The sequence below is a fragment of the Centrocercus urophasianus genome, unplaced genomic scaffold (genome assembly GCF_019232065.1).
Source record: "Centrocercus urophasianus isolate 14NV4802_14NV808 unplaced genomic scaffold, USGS_Curo_1.0 seq_22, whole genome shotgun sequence".
Classification (NCBI taxonomy): Eukaryota; Metazoa; Chordata; class Aves; order Galliformes; family Phasianidae; genus Centrocercus; species Centrocercus urophasianus.
The window spans coordinates 13,331,016-13,351,059 of record NW_024884778.1 but is presented as its reverse complement, the minus strand read 5'-3'; the positions used below and the strand labels follow the sequence as shown (position 1 = coordinate 13,351,059).

The 20,044-nt window shown below is 43.7% G+C and overlaps 1 protein-coding gene across 1 annotated transcript in view; it reads right to left on the bottom strand.

The window, feature by feature from the left end:
- Positions 1 to 434: 434 nt before the first annotated feature.
- WNK2 (WNK lysine deficient protein kinase 2) overlaps positions 435 to 20,044 on the bottom strand; it is a 105,778-nt gene continuing 86,168 nt past the window's right edge. The window contains exons 26-28 of the mRNA XM_042823754.1: positions 16,848 to 16,892; positions 15,172 to 15,425; positions 435 to 1,613 (exon numbers count right to left, since the gene is read on the bottom strand). Of these exons, the coding sequence (XP_042679688.1) occupies positions 1,506 to 1,613; positions 15,172 to 15,425; positions 16,848 to 16,892 (407 nt within the window). The 3' untranslated portion in view covers positions 435 to 1,505. The remainder of the gene's footprint in view (positions 1,614 to 15,171; positions 15,426 to 16,847; positions 16,893 to 20,044) is intronic.

Sequence of the window (20,044 nt, the reverse complement as noted above, 5' to 3'; positions counted from 1 at the left end):
CATGCAGACTGGAGGGACCAGGAATGTGAAGGGAAGGAGCGGTGTAGAGCAGACCCCTGTACATTCCCTGCTCCAAAGGGAACGGAACCCTCCTGCGTCAGGAAAGCCGAGGGCAAGCAATACTTAACCAACAGCCCTCAGCACCTGCCTAGCTCTGCTCTCAGCCAGGAGGTTATTTCCATTTCCTTAGACACAGGCAGGACAGGAGGCAACACAGAGAAACACGACGTTAGCACAGACATCTGTTTTGCCACTGGGGCTTCAAATTTTGGATTTCCCAGGCATTTAACAGCACCTTGCTTCACAGTTCCTGAGCTCAGCTGTGCCAGCAGCACACCCAGACCCGGCTCACAAGCAGCCCAGAGCTGAAGTGGTAAGGAAATAGTGACCAGCGGCATCAAAATAAGATTTATTATTTAGAACTGAGAGCTGGAAGAGACAAACATGGCAGATAACAACAAAACAATATGCCAGGCTCCGGATGCGAGAAGGGATGATACGGAAAGGCTCGTGGGCAACTAGAAATTCGTATTTCTCCAGTACCAGAAGCAGAGTGAACAGAACATGGGCTCTGACCCTGCTGAGGGGAAGCCACAACTCTGAGTGCACGGCAGTGGGTTGGAAGAGTTTGGGGCCAGAATGCAACAGCGAAAGCAGCACTCCTGCTCCTCGGGGACTGCACTAAAAGCCACTGCTCTACAAAAAAAAAAGTTGAGTAGTCCTTTGTAATAAATGATTACTCATGAGATTATTGCTACAAACGGCTCTGTACATCGCCCCAGCCCGGCAGACAGCTGAAGCCTATTGTGAGTGAATCAAGGAAAAGAAATCTCCCACCACCATAATTTTTGCTTGTTGAAGGCACTTGAAAGTCTTTTAAAAATTGCTCCAATTACTGACTCGTCTGCAGAAGGATTTCAGGCTTACATTTAAAATTAGAAGTGACTTGAGACCTGTATTTAACTGTGGCAAGAAAATGCGGCCAGTCTCAAAGAAAAAGAAAGAGCTAAAAAAAAAGGAAACGACAAGTACAAAGTTACTCTCCAGTGAAGTCTCTGCAGGTTTCTTTACTTGATTTAACCAGATTTTAAGTATTCTCTTTACAAAAGAACAGCTCTGACTGCGAGAAATTCAAATGGACTTGGAACTTATCTTTTTTTTTTTTAGTGGAACCTGAATACATGTGCCTAGCTTATTTTTTTGGATAATCTCTTAAATTACAATTAACTGCATGAAACAAAAAGCATTTGAAAGAATGCCTCCTCCTCCTCCTCCCTCTTCTCCAGAAACTGCTCACAGGAACCTGGCTCACAACAGAAGGGAACGATTTGGAACAAAGTCCTTTTCCCCCAAAATAATTTTCCTTTATTTTTTTTTTTCTTTTTTTTTTTTGCATAACATTTTTGTATTTCCAACTATAAATAAAAAAGGAAAATGATTAGAAAGAAGTTACAAAATTGTGTAGAATGGACCAGAACGGCACAGAATTTCTCACACACGACAAATCATTTCCCATCTTCCTCTTCCTCCTCTTTAGCTGCAGCAGGACCTGGCGCTTGGCACCGGAGCTGCGGGGGCCACGTGTCAGTCGCTGGCGATCGCATTTTCAGAATCTAAAAGACAAAATGGCCACGTGAGATCACAGAGCGCAGCGTGCCGAAGGCGCTTCCACGAGAGCCAGTGCAGGCTCTGCACGAGAACAGAACCCGAAATCCTCAGAGAGCATCACGTGTGTCGTACTGAGAACGTGGCAGCATAAACATTCCTAAAGCCCTTTGTCAGAGCCCAGAGCCTGCTGCAGCAGAACCAGAGCACCTCACCCATTCCTTCAGAGCAAGGCACCCCTCTGGGGGCAGGAGGCTACGCAGCGTCCAGGGCTCACGATGGACTTGGAAGGGAACGTACTGAGCACCAGGTGGGAGAAAGCAGCAGCTCAGGGCCAGCGCACGTCCTGCTGCTGTGCACCCACTGCACCGTGACATCACCAGCGTCCTTCACTCTACATCCCAGCAACACGCACACTGGTTATTGGGTCTGCAAGCACATACATTTTTATACAGCATGAAGCTTGCTAGATTCTTCCAGAAAAAAATGCAGTGAGTACTTCAGGGCAGAAGGGAATAAATACATGGGACATGGGGGAAAGGATGCTGTGCAAACAGTCTGTGTTTGGCATAGCTCCTGGGGGATTCCCTGTTTTGGGCTTTGCTCTCATTAACTGCAGCCCCAGTTTTCTCCCTCCCATCTTTCTTGCTCTGCCTGTTCATAGGAAGAATTGCTTTAAAGGAAGCAAAGCTGTCTTGGTTGCCATCCTTCCACAAGCTTCTGCTCAACATCGGTTCTGCACGTTCACCTGAAACCACCACAGTTCTCAGCATTTGCCCACTAATAACAACTAGTATCGGGCACAGGAGAAATGAAATGAGCCAAAATTTATGATCTCCAGGTAACAGGGAAAAACCTTAAGATAGCAATGGGACATATCCCATACACATATACAGCAGGTCAGCCATCAAGCCAGAATGAGAGCGAGCTCTGCAGGTTCCTGCCTCTTGATAGAAACTCTCACAGATACTCAGCCCATGTCCCAGTGGACAACTTCTTAGCTTCTTATTCTGAAGGCAGCCTGAGCTTTTGGCCAAAAACTGAACTGTCCTCTCCACAGCACTAAAGGCATCACTGAATTCAATTACACACAACATTTTCTGTGTTGGAGATAACGATGGGAAAAACTGCGCCTTGTGTCTTGTAGCTGCTGACCAGAGGGAAGGAAACAAACACTAAGAAACGTTGTTAGGTGTGCTATATCTGGTTTGATAAACAAAAAACTGAATGCTGAAGAAGTTTCTAACTTATTTACAAAGTAACTCAAAAATCCCCACCAAACTACAACACAGAAGTAAATACTTTTTATAGGCCTTCACAGGGAAAAGAAAGTTCTACCTTTTCCTTCTGCCTTGTAGGAAGGTTGTCAATGGGCAGCTGCAGCACTGCGCTGAACGTATGCTGCACATCCATTCGGGGCGCGACACTGAAGGGTAAACTGAGTGCTCCTTCCTCCACAGACTTCAAAAAAAACCCTCTACAAATAAGAATTCCATCCATTCACAAGAATTCCACCATTACAGCACATCCCTAATCACACCAGGCCTTATTTTGTACATGGCTTCTCCACACTTAGCAAGAAAAATCTAAAGTTTAGTAAGTTTGTGTATACAAAAGTGAAGGCTTGAATTATGCACCCTCTAGACTTCTCATGGGGGAGTTACTTCAAGGGAGAAGCTTTACAGTCAAATATAGATCCAAGCATATGTAACAGCAATCCTGATAGCAGGCTATCACTTTGGATGGAGAAAAAATATAACAGAAGGGACTGCACACTTTACAACAAGAAGTTGCTGCCTTCTGGAATGAGCCTTCCAGATGAAATCAGTTACAGGTACTCTATTTAGTGACACAGCTAACATTCAGCACCACAGTACATTTAAGTCCCTTTGAGCAAGAAATTCTTTCAAAATGCAAATTTGTAACCTGACAGCTCCTAAAATCTGTTTTATTACGGTGCACTTCTGCAACTTATCTGCATTAGTAACAGATCACAGAGCCAGGGCCGGCACAACGCCTTCCTGCTGCACACATAGGAAAAACAGACCTTAGGAAAAAGCAAGTCCTGCTCAGGCAAACCTCACCAACTCATCAGCCACAACACGGTCTGCATGTGCTCAACAGTTAGTTTCAGCAATATAGACAGGAAGATAATTGCATTTACCAGGCTCATTCAAGAGAAGCGCAGCAATCAGCACAGCAGTCAGCCTGCACAAATACCCAGCTGAATCTCAGCTCACATCTGCATTGGTACAGCTGCATAAGCAAAAGTCAACCCCATAGAAACACACGCACACAAAAAGAAAAAATGGACAAAAAATAACCTGTACTCGATTCAATAAATACCCATGCCAAGAGATCCCATGTGATTATGTTTTTGCCATTTTATAAATTCAATCCTATAGCAAGAGAGTCACCCATCCGTGACAGTGGGACTCAACTTGTGATACTCTCTGATTCTGTGGCCTCTGCAGAGATCTCAGAGATTCAGCAGACACACCTCTGCAGCACAGCCATCGTTTCCCACAAACATCACCACAAATCAGGGATTGAGAAGGGCGGGAGAGGAACCAGAACACAAAAAATTTCACCCAGGAATTAAACGGTCACAAACTACTGCATCTCCGAGCCAACACACATTACTGAAATTCAGGCGGGGGTCCTCGCAGCAATGCAGAAAACTCAGCAGGTTATCTAACTTCTGAGATGCCAACCTTGCTCAAAAGTCATGAAATCTTTGCCATTTTTCAGGCAGGACGAGGAAAGCAATGCTGAGGTCAAGTAATTTCAGAATGAAGACTTCTATTCAAAACTCTCCAGGGCTGACTTTCAAAGAATGAAGAAGGATGCATTTACCACTCAAGCAGTGCCCATAACAAACTCATGGTTATTGAACAAAGCCAACATGAACACTCTGAACGCTAAGTCTATGGGGAAAATCTCACTGTTCTCTGAACTGAAAGCACTGCAATAGGACCACAAAAACACTTCAAGGGAAAAAGCAGCTACTGAAAAAGCCAAGTTAACCTCACGAATGACACAAAGATATCAGTGACTTTCTTCCCCAAATATCAAATGGCAAAACCCGCATCTTGATTAAGAAGTTCATTTCAGAAATATTGGCATTTAGCACGACTGCCTCTTTCCAAAGAGGAATCAATTTGCAGGAGCGCACAGACTGCCACGCTTGGCCGGACAACCAGCCCGTTCAGTTCAACAGCCTGTTTTTGATAACCATCAATGTCAAATATCTCAGAGAAAAATGAAAGAAGCTGTGCCAGACAGTGATGGAAGAGGGGTAGATGTAAAGTAACACCTGAGTAATATTAACTCTAAGTTACAGAATGAGACCACGGTTACACAGGGCAAGTTTTCACATCAGCTGTTGAACACACGGGCCAGGGAGGCTGAGCCGGGGTGAACAACGAACCTTGAAGGGTGCAGGATCCCCTCCCATGCTGCCCTGCAATGATGCACTCTCGACATCAGACCAGTCGCACTCCCTTTCCTTACTACCAGGTGTGTGACTCAGCAGCAGGAAGCCCTCTTTCAATATCTTGTCCCTCCACCAATGCTGTAGCACCAGCCCTGTGGTGCCTCCTGCTCCAGGCTAAGGCTGGATGACAGGGCTCAGCACAAGTTGGTTAAATCCAGCAAAATGCACAGATCACTGGGAGCCAGCCCTGCTACCTGAGCAGCACCGATGCCTGCTGTGCAAACACCTTTTGCTTTCCGAAGGCTTCGTATAAAGCACAGGCACATAGCTAGCAGTCAACTACTTGCCCACTGGTCCTATTTAAGTGGACTTCTTAGGAACATAGCTCAGTTTTTAAGAAACAAAAACTGTTTCTTAAAACACAAGAAAGACATCCAATGACCAGCAGCTCCCTGGAGCAGGGCATTCTCTTTTTCCAAAGGTGCAGGCAAAGCACCTTTGCTCACATTTTTCTCAAGAAGTTGCCCAATTTGTTCCATCCCAAGTCATTTGCTTAATTGCTATCAAGGCCCAAAGCTCTTTTCAGCATGATCAGGGACAACAAAACATAGCTGGAAGTTCACAGCCTAAAGAACTGAAGCCAAGATGGCTATCACAAAATTCAAGTCATGAACACTGAAATGAAAGCATCAACCTCTGACCCCACCGCCAGCTAAAAGCAGCCCACTTAGGAAAGCAGGCACTAAAAAGCTGAAAGCTTCATTTTAAAAGTGAAAGTGAACACGGTTAGCTCTGGACCAAACCTGGCACCAGGCAGCCCCACGAGCTCCCACAGCTTTGGCCATGCTTGGGTGGCAGGCTCTGATGACCAGCAGCACAGGGCTGGCACCTGACATGCAGGCAGCACCCACAGCAGAACTGCACGTCAGATGTGCAGAAGCACAGAAGCAGAAGTACCAGACCTCTCCCTGCACAGCCCTTCCTCATTTCTACTGCAGCCTACACCGACATCAGTGACTGCCAAGAGCGTGCAAGCAGCACAAACTTGTATTGGGGCCAAGTATCTTCGATGCCCTCCCTCACATTTAAATTATGCCAGGCTCATGCTAATGGGGCTTCCCTGGTACTGGCAGTGTGGGATGTGCACGGTCCAAACGCCTCATTTACCACCTACCCAACTGCAGTATTGCTGGCAGTACGAATGAGATGCTAAAGATACCATCTCTTAAAATAACCCATTTAATATTCTGGCCCGGCCTGCTTTGCAGCAACGGAGCACCAGAAACGCTGCAGGAGCAGCGAGGTGCTGTGGGGTGGCACTACAGCTCTTCTGGAGCACCACTGCACGTCTACAGCTGCAAGAGATGGGACGCAGCCCTGGGCAGGCACCGAGGAGCAGTGGAGGCACGGCATCTAATCCTTCACACAGAAGGCTGGAAAACAGGCGCAGTTACCTGGGAGAGCAGGGAATGGACACGCTTCTGTTTTCAGAAAAACACTGGGTTTTTCACACAGTTTTCAAGCACAAAATGTTTATTTTTTCTTCTTTTTAATCTATACAATTTCTTGGGGCTTTTAGTGCCGCTGACTCTGTCAGTGTACAAGGGATGGACTATACAACAGGCAATAGCGACAAACTGTAGGATTCAGTGCAAGCCGAAGGAAAACTGGTGTGAGAACATATTTTCCATGTTTGCTCATGAAGCATACAGACATGAATCTAAAAAACCCAAACAAATTAAAGATACATGTTACAGAGAACAGAAATCTCTTACTACAGTAAGTATTTTGCCCAGGCAGAAGACTCTGCATAATTGTCTATAAAACTCAATTCTAACTGAATTGATGGAATAATATATTCAAAGGGTACAAACAAAATAATTTAGACAGAATAATGCTCAAAGTACAATAGAACTATACAATTCACAGCTCGGCAGCACAAGACATCTCTGCCCGTCAGACAGTAAAGAATGTCATTGCAGTAGAGATACAGAGCAACGCGCCTTCAGATTTGGCCGCTCGTTTGGCTCCCTGTGCCTGTAGGGATGGCCCTTAGTGCCGTCCATAGAAGTGGAACTTACCATCAGCAAATCAGTGTCAGTGGTTACCTTGTGCCTTTAGACTGAGAGGTGCAGATGCAGACTCTAAGCACAGTAAAAGAGGCAAAAAGCAACCCGCAAACAGGAGAGAGGTGTCCGTGCCGCCTACGGTGCAAACTTGATTAAAAAAAAAAAAAAAGAAAAAGGAAAAAAGATTCAAATGAAAGGTGGTGAGATTCCAAAGCTGAAGCATTCATTGCTCACAGAGGAAAAAAGAAAAATAATAGCTTCACATTTTTATTCCATTTCAATGTGAATTCTGTTAGCACTTGAGTGGCAAAGCACGTTCTTAGCGTCTGTTTTGGAACTGAAGGCAGAGCACATGTGTGTACTTACATGGCTCCGACAGCGACCTGCGGATGTGCTCCTGCAACCCAGATTTCCATCAGGCTTCTCACTTAGGAACACGCATAGATTTGTAATTTAACTAAATTATAAAAGCCCGGCAGGGAAAGAAAATGTAATCCAATTGGCTACTGTGGTCTGGAAGAAAGCAGAATTCGTGCGTCCGCTACAGCAGCGGCTGCAACCTGCAGCGGCTTTAGCAAAGGCTGTAAGGAATGGATTGCACTGCCCGAAGCTATTATCTGTTCTTATACACAGCTCACTAGGATCACTCTGTCAATGCTCCTATTTTCAAATGTGCATTTCACTACTCCTTGTACAAACACAATCAATTTCCATCAGTATCTCAAACAAACTTCACCTCACTTTTTTTTTTTTAAAGCCTCGGAAATGAAAATTCAACACATCAGTTAAAATTAAAGCATTTACAGCAGTATGAAACTGATGACGAGCTTCGACTGTAAACCTTCAGTATCTTTGCAAAGAAAAAGAACTTTACTCACAAGCAAATCATAAATAAAATACACCTTTCAAATATTTTTACATCTCTTTCCAGCTGGAACTGAAAAGCTGATATTCAAGGCACTGTACTCCTGCAGGTTAGTACAATTTCTAGTCATCGATTCAAGTACATCAACTTCAAGGCTTGCAAGTGTAAAACATCAGAACACAACATAATAAAGTGTCTTCAGCAATGACATATGCAGATATTGCCGTAACAAACAAACGACCTGTTGCGAAACCCATCACAGTGATTGCTGGATGCGGTGTATGGCTGTGTAGGCTGGCAGGCCCGCTGCGGACCCGCGCCTCTCCGACACATATGGCATCTACAGATGGACACGAGGTCGCTATCACCGTCACCTATCAGAGCCTGCTGAGCTATGTCAGTCTCACACGTGGGCCGGGCGGGTCGGCCGCGGGCTGCTGCAGTGGCACAGGGTACATCTGCAAGCAAGCTTTGCCGAGAGCCGAGAAATGAGCAACGCTCTGCCCTCCTACCAGCCCTGGCCGTGCTGCCGGCCCCGACCACTGCACTCCGTAAAGCGGCGTAGGGAAAACTCCTCCGTACTGACAAAGAGGCATCGCATAGGGTGTTACTGTGCCAGAAGGGGTAGTACCTGGCATAGGCACTGGCATGGATGGCGAAACTCCAGGAGTTAGCGCAGACATGGGACAAGACACTGGAACAATGCACCTTTTCCCCAATCCTGTTCTGACTGAATTAACCTACAAAAAGAAAAATAAAAAAGCATGGCTATTAAGTGTCTATCTTCCCACCTGTGGGACGCAGGGGCGGCATGCACAGGAGGACAGCCCAGCTCTTGGCCTCCTCACACCTCTTACTTGTATTCTTTTTTGGAAATTAATAGCAAAGGTTGACACAGGGAAGGATGTCTCAGTATAATCTTACTGTTTAAGGAATCAGGAAACATTACTGAGCAGGTAAGAATGTAATGCCGCAGAATCCCTGGAAAAGCTTTAACGTGCAAAGTAATCCCCCTGTTGTCCCTCAGCGCTACTGCATCTTGTGTGCAGAAGTAAATAAATAAAGCCAAATACAGAATGAAACCAAATCTCACTGTACTTCTTACAGCCCTTCAAACCTTTAGCACATTATTGCTGTAGAAAGCTGTTCATGCTGGGCCGTTCGCCCAAGCACAACCAAGGGCAGCAAAGAAGGGAAGACTTTGTGTAGAGGTTCACTACCCAGCACTGGGGCTGTGGGATCAAGTCAGGTAAACCAGAAGGACTCAGCAGGAGCTGACCCTGCCCAGGGGCTGCTGGAGCCAGTCCTGCTATTTTGCTGAGATTCAATTAGCATTCACTTCAATTACTCTGTTTTTGCATGCTAAGCTCAGAGAAAGAGCTCTGTCTTCCTAAACATGGGGATGGCAGTGGCACCCGACTTACACACTTCCTAATGCACAATGCCACAGAAACAATAATTACACAAAATGCTGCCTGGTCTCAATCTGGATGAGATTTACAGTACTTCTTTGCTTTTTAAATTTCACATAATTTGCAACTCCCTGCCATGGGTCTCATCAAGCCAGCACCTATTCACGACACAAGAAAAAACAATACTCTCACTTTGGGAGTGTCCCATTAATACCAAAAATATTTCACATCAAACAATAGAATTAGCACGAAGGTGAAAATTAAGAGGAAACGAATATACGTATAGAAGTGAGTGGAATTCTTACTCTAGTCTCTGGTTTTAGTCTCTCAGTTCAAAATAGAAATGACAATGGCACTCTGATGCACTGCTCTGGGGTGCTCACCTGTGCTCCAGAGCAAATTTTACAAGCACACAAACATCCAGTGCCTTCCACTGCTTTTCTAATTTCTGATCTGAAACGTGAATGCGATGGCAAACGTCAAAGTAAGAAATAGCTACTTTGGTACAATGAATTTAAAATCATTCATCCATAAAGATTCACCAAAACTAACAGCAGAGAGCAAAGACCAACAAACGGAGCGACTGAGGACGTGCACATTTACACAACATGACGACTTCTGATGGCTGTTCTCAGAACCACGCTTGGCATCCTCACAGTGATGGTTTTCATCTTGCTAGATGGCTGTGAGTGAAGTGGCTGACCAAGAACGCCGGTAGAGGTACCGAGCTTATATAGGGAGTCTCTTCTAAAAGCAATGGGCTTATCAAGCAGCACTGAAAATGCAAGATGACGTTTTAGCATGTTTAAAACTTATACAACTGAAAAAAGCCTTCTTTTCAGATCTTTTCAAATGCTGAGTAATGTACTTCTTTACCCGATTTATGCTGCTTTACCATTCCTTGCTCAGCTAATCAACTCAGTAAAGCAGCGGCTATATTTAAGGCCACGCATGTCAGTCAGGAATAAATGCCATCATGTTGCAAACCCAAACATTCCACATACACATTGAAACCTGTTTGTATGATGACAAAGGCACGTTCACAATGTAAGGTTGCACCCTCCACCTTGCGGCACACTTTGAACAAGCAAACCCATGCTGTGAGCAACAAAGACAGCCAGCTCGTGACTCCCCCTGTACTGCAGCCCCTTAAACAAACTCATTTTTCAAACCACAATCTTTGGACAACCAACAAATCAACACCAATGGAGGCTGAAACCCTTCCTCCTGCACACAAAAATTGACTGGAATATTGAGATAAGCAAGCAGTGGTACAGTCCTCAAAACAGAACTGGATTGCCCAGCTGTAGCAAAGCCACAGAGGCTGCAAGGCACCTTGCTGACAAAATTTGTAATGAAGTTATCTTGGAAACTGAAAGCAAGGGGCACAAGATCTGAATCCCATACCAACTCAAAGAGCCCATGCTTAGAGCACGCTCAAAACAGATGTAAAAACAGCCTGCGCTCATACAGGACCAGTGGCTTCTGCTTGTTTGTTTTTAATCCTCTAGTTCTCCAGTTGGTTCTTATCCCTCCTTTTTCAATGTACTGAAAGTTAAGAGGTGTTACTGAAGATTTGTGTTTCTGATCTTCAAGCTTCCAGAAAGCTGCTCTGACATTCAGAGCGAGCAGGCAGCATTGATCAGCTTCAATCAAGCACAGATGCATCATATTTGTAGCATTCTTTCAATCCAACGGACGTGGAAGACACAGCCAAAGGTGTTAACAGTCCTGTTCCATTCTCACACCTGCAGCTATCTCCCAGGCAGGCAGCTCATTAAAATGAGGATGCACTAAACGCAAACAGATGTGCAGTGATTACTAATAGTGCCTACACCACCACACACGTCAGCAGCTGTCATGGACTGCCACAGATACAGCCATATCACAGACTCAGAGCATGTTTACAGCTTTTCTTTTTTGGTAATAATTTTTCTTTAATGTCCATGCAGTCGTGTAACGGTACAAAGGGACAAAACACGTTTGCTACACTCCTCGTTCCCAGACATCTTCACACAACACCTGCAGCCACACAATATCCAGTGCTTTTTACACAGAAAGCAGCTCACGGTCCTAGATATGGTCCACAGATGGACCCTGTGGTGGTAACCACAATTACTTGTAAGAAAGGATCACTGCATAACGCCTTCAAGATGGATAAGCATGAGGGAAATTGCTATTTTCAGGCAGATTGACTTAATTCTGCCTTCTATATCCTACTCCCCTTTCATATTACTGACAGTAAGAATCCATGCATATTTCCACGTTTAAATAAAACCTCTGAAAAGGAACATTTCATTGCTCTAGCAATGAAACTGGAAGCCTCAAGGTTTCCCCACAATAATATGCATTAATGGAGATTTGCAGCCAAACAAACTGGCTTTTTTTTTTTTTTTTTCCCCTGATGGAATTGTCGCTTTCACAGAAACAAAGCAGAATTTCAAGTCCACCTTTGCACCCAAATTATTGCTTCCTATACCTGTGACAATAAAAAGGAAGAGAATAAAACCCCTAAGTCTTTAGGCAGCTTATTGAATACCTAACTTCAAGATTTCTCTTCTGTGCTTTCAACCTTAAAAGCAGCCTTCATCTAACTTAAAAAGACATTGATAACACATTGTATTCACACACCAAGCAGATTTGCTGCTGCTGGCTAGAAGCATCTTAGAATAATAGAATCCTTAGGGTTAAAAAAGATCTCTAAGGTCATCAAAAGTCCAACTGTTAAGCCATCACCAACACGTCCACTGAAAGGGCATCTTGAAAGGAGGTGGGGGGAAAATAAACACCTGTTTTCAGGGTGAAATAGAAGACTTGAAATGAGCCAAACTAGCTTATACGTAAATAGCAATCTGAAGACAGCAAGAGAGTATTAAAATAATAATACCCTTAGCAATGACTTATTGCAATTTTATTTGTGGGAAAAAATGGACACAAAGAAGAGAGCCACCTGGTTTGATGTCTTTGTCATACCTTGTGCGGACTGCACCCCAGGAGGATGCTCACTGGCTGTGTGGAAGAGCTCAACAGCTCCTACTCCTGCCTAAAAACTCTTCAAAGAGACACTTTCCAATCCCATAACCTCCAAAGGAATTCAGAAATGCCTACATTTCCAATTATTACAACGGGCCAATGTTAGCTTCTCTCACAACAAAATACTTGGTTGGACTATGAGACAGCTGGCCCTACCACTTTCCCGCTGGTTTGTTCCAGTGCTTCATCATTGGCTCTATCAAAGATAAAAAGAATGATAAGCATCACCATGCTTCCAATCTATCTAGCTTTTATTTCCAACATAAAACCTTATTAAAAATTTCTCTGATGAGCTGGGAATCTGTTTAGTGCTCCTTAGTTCTTTTATTGCAAAGGTAATCTTGCATTTAATCAAAAAAGACAAGAAGATGGTGTTAACAGATGGTCTAAAGAAGTACAGCCTGAGCTTTATATGCTCCCTGTTAGAAAGCTGGTTTTTTTCAGTCCTTTGTGATCTCTTGAGTGCTTTTTGTCTAATACCATTTTGAAGTGTGGATTCCATACTGATTTATTGCAAGTACAACATCTCCCCATGTAACTCCAAGAACTGGTGTCACTGGGTCACTCTCCTGGCTGCCCAGGCTAAGTATCCTCTCTGCTTCCTCCCTCTCCTCCTGGCTGTTTTTCCTCCCAGCATCATGAAGCATTATTCTTCCTTCACTTCAGATCCCCTTTAAGGTGAATCTGAAAAGGTACTCAACTTCTACAGCAGCCCTCACACAGCTTTAAAAGGCTCCTTCATCACACTTGTGGCCCTGCTTTCTGCTTCCTATGGCCCAGGAGGCTGGGTGGATGCAGCACAGTGGCAGCTCCTGCTCCCGACACAGGGAACGCAATTCAGCAGTGCTGTTCAATATTGGAAGGCCTGAAGTAGCCCGTGGCATGCTGTGCCACTCCTGTGTCCAAAACACCCTAACAACAACCCTAAAACAGGAGCCATCCACATTTACATCTCTTCTGCAGCCCACATCCCCACTAGGACTGGTGCATGAAGTCACCTGCCACCAGCTGGCACAGAGCTCTCAGTCCCCAGCTATGAGTGTTCCAAGCAGCAAGTGACAATGTGAAGAACAGCAGGGAATCCCACCCTTTCTATCTTCTTAGTCAATGATCCAAGTTACTTCAGCCTTGGTAAATCCTTGGAACAGACATATCCTAAAAAAACCAACCCTCTAAAACCCAGCATGTTAAGACAGCACATGGCAGAAGGTAAAATTAATCTTAAATTGATGTCTACATCATTAAGATAAGAAGACTCCCCCACATCTCTTTTCCAGAGTTGTAAGCAGGCAGAGCACCCCCACCAGATCCTTCCGGCTACCACAGGAGCCTCACGGAAAAGACAACGAGATGTGAAAAGCACATCAAAAAGAGTAAGAGACAACAAAGGAACAGAGCTTGTGCCCTCACCATGGCTTCCCAGAGCATCTCCAGAAACCTTCTATTTGTGTTTACTGGCACCTTCATGACTTGGTTTCTGAGAACTAACAGGGTCTTGACGTCACTTCTACTCCAGAACACGTTTATGCTGTTTAAACCATCACTGTGGAAAGGGATTATTTACTCTCCAGCTTTTGCTCATTAATGGCCACTATGAATCGATACAAAACTGCTTAATAAGCTCACACAAGTGCTTTTCCCTGTGAAGTCAGTGATCGACACAGACCAGCAGATACAAAAACAGACACATCAGCAAGTTCCTGCTTCAGCAGGTCCCACCTGAACAGTGACTGAGCTGCCACTGCTGCATCCAAGCCTTCTGCCTCCTACATGCCAAAAAAGCAATGGTTTTCTACCCAGGTCCAGTTATCTTGTTTTTAAGGGATTACCACGGAGTCCTTCACTAGTTTTACTCTCGCAATTTCTTTGCCTTTAAAATTAATGTTTTCCTCTATTTGGCTCAATTTCCGCTCTTCCAAAAGAAAAAAGAATCCAGCAAAAATAATTAGTTGAGGAACCATCAGTCTGTGAGAATGAGAAAGGGATCTGGAAAACCAGACCAGGGTGGGAGAGAATTCTGAATTGGGATTCTGGCTGTGTCCTCAACACTGTCATGCAGTCACACAAACAAGCACTGAACGCTGACACAGACACAGACACACACCATGGTACTGTTTGCCTGCTACGGAAAATAAGAGAGGACAAATGGGGCACCACTGAGTCTGGCTTCATTGCACTTCACTTCCACGGAATTCCTGAGATGGTATTTCCATGAGGCAAAGGGCCTTACAGATGCACAAGATTAGTACTGCACAGTGCAGGATATCAAGCAAGGGTCAGAACAACACTGAGCAGTGCCCTGTCTTGGCGCAGTACCTGCAATGCTTGTGCTAAGATAAAAGCTTGCTGCCAACAGGCCACTAGGCCACTAGCCCAGGCACTGCCTGCCTGAGGAAGATTCATGTTAAACATCAAAAAGCAGAAAATGTTAGCAATAATAAAAACTTAAGTCAGAGAACGTACGGTTAGTGGTATTAAGTATTGCTGCATGTTACTGTTAATGAGCAGTTTGCAATTTAAAAATATATATTTTAAAGTATATATATTGCGGCCCATATAGCTCCCAAAATTATTCCAAAAGACAATTTAAAAAAACCAACAAAACTGTTTTAGTACTTAATGAAAAGAGTTGGACATTTATACGAAGCAGCTATCTGAAGTAATTTAGTTTATGTCCTCCTCCAAATCTGAGTTCTGCAAAGGCTGTCAGACACATAGCAAAAGGAACGTTCTTCAAGGAGCGCCACTTACTCCACATGTCTCATTCTGTGATTGCATGGGATTTGCCTTTGGCTCCATGTCCTGCCTTTTTTGGTTCTGCTTCAGTTGGTTTAAAGAAGGCTTTGCCTGTGCAGCTCCAACAGTTTTGCTTGTCCACTGGTCAACCAGCTTGTGAAGATCATCGGTGAAGGTTCCCTTCTTGTTGTTACTGTTGTTGGCCTGAACCTGCAGAGTTGATTGCGGAAGGGGCTCGGGACACGTTACAAGACTGTTTGTAGAGGATCCTGGAAAATCACACACAAAGAAAGTTGACAATGGCGTCTCCATTTCACCACTTATCTGCTCACATAGCTTCCCACATACTGCAATTCAAACAGTGGCTTTCCTGACTTTGCCCTCCCCCTCCTTTCTACAGAACACCTTTGCTTAAAGAAATGGTCCAAGTCCACTGGTCCAAATGCGTTCAGATTATGTCTCATTGTGTTACCTGCCCAGAACTTCTCTCAACTGAAATTCACGACCAAGAGAGAAGGACTAGATGCACAGAGGCACCCCCAGTGCAACCGACACTGCCAGGCTTGCAAAGTCTCTCCGTAGAAGGCTGCCATGGGTACGTTACTTGCTGCAGCTTCATGTGTTTTAAAAATGTATTTCATTTGCATAAGTGTTCTGCCCTCCTGGAAAAATTTAATTAGCACACAGGTTAAGAGTACAGTTGGCCTCAATGTCTCAAAGGCTCCAGGACCCACAGGCTCCCTCTGCCATCTTGACATTTTGGGAGAAAAAAACATTATGTGAAGAAGAAAAAGGAGAAAGGAGGCCATAAGTGGGCATGTGAGTTTCTGACACAGAGATACAGAACTTCTGGGACAGATGAAGGCGGATGGGAAGAGCACTAACAGGAACTGAATTTTATAGGCTTGTATGCCTCTAGATCTGTCCTATTTATCTGTTGGTAACTACAAGTCTGACACAGCAAGACCGGCAGCAAACTGGAAGAAAGTTTCTATAAACAGATTTACTGTATCTAAATATTTTAAATAAGACCATCTCTCCAAGCAAAAAGTTCATGGAACTGCAGTAAAATTGTTACAGAAGCAAACACAAATATTCAGTTTTCCATTTTCTGTTAATGAGCTACCAGACAATGAAACTGAATAAACTAAGTATTCCTACGGTCATATAAAATACATTAATAGCCTTTAAATGATCATGCATTCAACCTGCAACACAACTTGTAAGTGAACACTGCTCATTTCCTTTTCCTTTTCTCGGGGGAAAGGGACCAGTGAGAAAATAAGTACTTGGACAGGAAAGCTCTTCAATTAGTGCTCAACATTTCATGCATCTCCACAGGAACAAGAGAGTTTTAAGCTATAAATTCCTCCAGCAAAAAACTGCAGTCATATAAAAGTGTGTATTTAAGGGAAACAAACACACACTCCAGTTTTCTGGCAGCATGCGTGCACAATCTCACACATAAAGAATACCACGACTGTCTTGCAGCATGCGTAGATCCCAAACATCACAGCACATGCATTATTAGGAAAGTATCACAACGTAGATAGTCTAATTTCATACCAGTATAAGTGCATCAGCTCTATTCATTAAACAACTAGCTTTTAGTAAAAAGAAAAAAGAAAACTCAAAGAAAAAGCATCCCATGCCATGAAGGAAATACTGAGAAACAAAAATGGGATAGTTACTACTACTGTGATCTTTGCCTAGACATAGTCGTTTCAAGGTGGACCCTACAAGGTAAAACAATACAAGACATACAGAATTAGGTAAGACTGAACATAACAAATCTGACGGACAAGCTTCTGTACTTTTAAGCAATCAGAGAGTAGTTATTATGCAAGAAAGGACAGACAAAGTCAGCAGTTCAGGTGAGTAAAGGAAGTCTAAGTAACTGGACAGCTCAAACCTTTATTAATGTGCAGCCATTCAGAAGCTTTGAGAGGTACAATAGCATGCCAAAAGCAAGGTCCCATGACTTAAAGATGCATTTTTTTGTTTGTTTCAAATTGCCTTGGCTTCCTAATAGGAGATTTTGATTCCTATTTATGCAGGAAATGATGTCAATTCAGTTTGTGATAGGAGGCCAAAAATGCTTTCAGGAACAAGTAACGCTAGTCTGGCTGCAAAGACAAACTGTACAATAACCCTGAAACATCCCGTTTTACAAGTCCAAAAAGATACATTGTTCTGCAGGTCTGAGGCCAATTTTCTCAATTATTTATTAGCATGATTTGTGTCTAAATGTGAGATTCTGAACGTTAATTAAAAATGAGTTTCCCTTCATCTCGTCCAAGTGCAGAAAAACAATCCAGCAGAGTAGCTGAGTTCTCATTTAACCAAACTACGTGTTTTTTCATTATTATCTTGTTAGAGCCTTCATTATTTTACATATTCTGTTGGACAGTTATCTACAGTGCCAGATGTGTACAGAGAACCCTATTTGACAGTTAGGTCTTGCCAGACATTGGCACCATTTCCATTAGAGTGCCAAATTTCCTGAAAGGTATTTTGGACTTGATAAGAAGAATATCGTTATGGTATGGGAGGAGATGAACATCTGATATGGGGCATGGTGAGTTCATCGTGAAGAAGCACTTGAACACATGAGTAAAATCAAAAGGCTGGGCAGAAAGCAAGATACAGAATGTATGTGCTTTTCTTTATGCTAAACTGGTGCCACTGTTTAATTTTACTGTGCCAGAAATGCAGCTTTAAACTCAGAGATTGCAGGTCCAGGTTGACATGGGCTCTGAATGAGTCTTCAAAGGAGAAAGGAGAGACATCACTCAGAGACTGGAGAAGAGAAAATAAAGAAGAGAGGGAGGAAAAAAGGGAGAAGAAATGTTTGTGTTCTGATATGGGTGGCATGAGGAGGAAAAGAACGATTGGTTTGAAAGAATTTTTTGTTATTTCCTACAGCTTAATGAAGTTTATATTTCAGGAAAATCAGGACATGACTACAGTAATGTCTTATGCAAGCATGACCAAAAGCTTAGTTTCTCAACTCAAAGCTTAGATGAAAAGTACAAGTCACAGTCACAACTGAACATCGTGTTGCATTTTTTTGGTAATTTTTTTCTCTTTTCCCTCATATATTTTACAACACCTATCTTTTAAAGTTAGCTAGCAACCCCCATTATAGCAACATCAGCGGTAGTAATATAATAATATAATGTTAATTTCTTAACTATCCTGCAGCATTCTGCATGTAGCAAAAGGTAGAAGTTGGCACAGTCTGTATGCAAATGAAAAATGCCTGCAAAAACTAAATGCAGGCAGCTGACTTCAGTACGTGCTCAAATGCATGTAAAAATGTTTAATCACCAGCCCCACTGCTTCCTGAGCACCAAGCCACGAGCTCTGTGCACCCCAGGTGCCAATGCAAACCTTCTGCTCCAAAACATGTGGGAAGTGACAGATAGCACTGATTCTAGACACGCACAAGGTACCCACGCTAAGGGAGCCTGCTTTAAGACAAGTACTACAAAAAGGTGAATCACCAAGAAGAGCTGTTTCTTCCCAAGTGCATCCCTGCAGCGCTGCCTGGGAGAGGGGAACATTACCTAGCAGGGACTGACGAAGACCAGCTAAGATTTGATTTAAATTCAAATTCAATTAAAAGTGCGCTTGGTAAACCTAATTCACCAGATTAATTGTATTACTTCCACAATAAAGGTGTTTAATAGCCGGAAAAGAAAAGGAGATGAACCCTAATTAATTGAGATTTAATCTCTGACTGTAAAAGTTAAGCTAAGTTAAGCTTTATTTCCAATTCCAGAGGTAACATCTGAAAAATTAAGAAGCTATTGTATCTTTCAGGACAGAAAAAAATCCACCGTCCCGTATTTGTGCTGTGACGGCTGTCAAAAAACATGAAAGCTAAAACAAAATTGAAATGGCAGTAAGTTGTTAGACCATTTCCATAATCCCATTCACATACAATATATTAATTACTACAGACCTGACGAGAATAGCTTTGCATGAGATTACAAGTCTTAGCCAAGTGGAGCTTTTGAAAATCCCACTCACAGTCAGTGCAAACTCCTCTCTAAGACGCCCTTGCAACTTAACCCATGGGAAAAGGTTGGGCTAAAATTATGCTGGAGACCATCAAAAATATTTTACTCCATGAGAAGTTGCAGAAAAAAGCAGTACTGGACAAGGGGACAGACCAGACAGCAGTGCTGGGTGAACCTGAAAGCGTTCAAGCTTGATGGGCTTTGTAGCCAGGCACAACTGTCTTTAAAGCATCTGAACACTACTTCACGGAAGCATGATGCTAATTTACTAATACAATACATCTGAGCTCCCCTCCCCAGACTGCTGTTATTCCTCAGTCAAATGTGTAGATGTAGAACATTCCTGAAAATGCAGCAACTCCTCCCAGCAACTCCTAAATAACAAAACAGCGTTGATTTGTGGGACAGATCCAGCTGAACTGCCAACTCTCACAGAACTACCTGCACCCAAGGGTTACAGATCAGACCCACATGCGCTTGCTCCCCGTGTTTCAAACCCACTCTTGGCGCTCCTGCATGCAGAGGTGCTCACACAGAGCACATGCAGGAGCTGCTGCAAACCCTCACGTCTCCTTTGCACTGGGCAGCCCACGTTCCTGACAGAGAAGAAGGGCCACGAGCCAGCTGGCCCTCTCCTTGCCATCATGGTCACTTTGCACTGTTCCCTGAGGCCCATGGCTGCTCTGGACACCCACTAGATGGAACCACCAGACACGTCTGCGGGCTCTGGCCACACAGCCCAGCTTCCTCACAGGTCCCCAGTTCGGTTCTGCTATGACTCACAAATGGGGGAGTGCAAATCTCTGAACACTTTGCCCAAAGAAACTGAGAAGAGAACATATGGGCTGAGAACAGAAAACCAA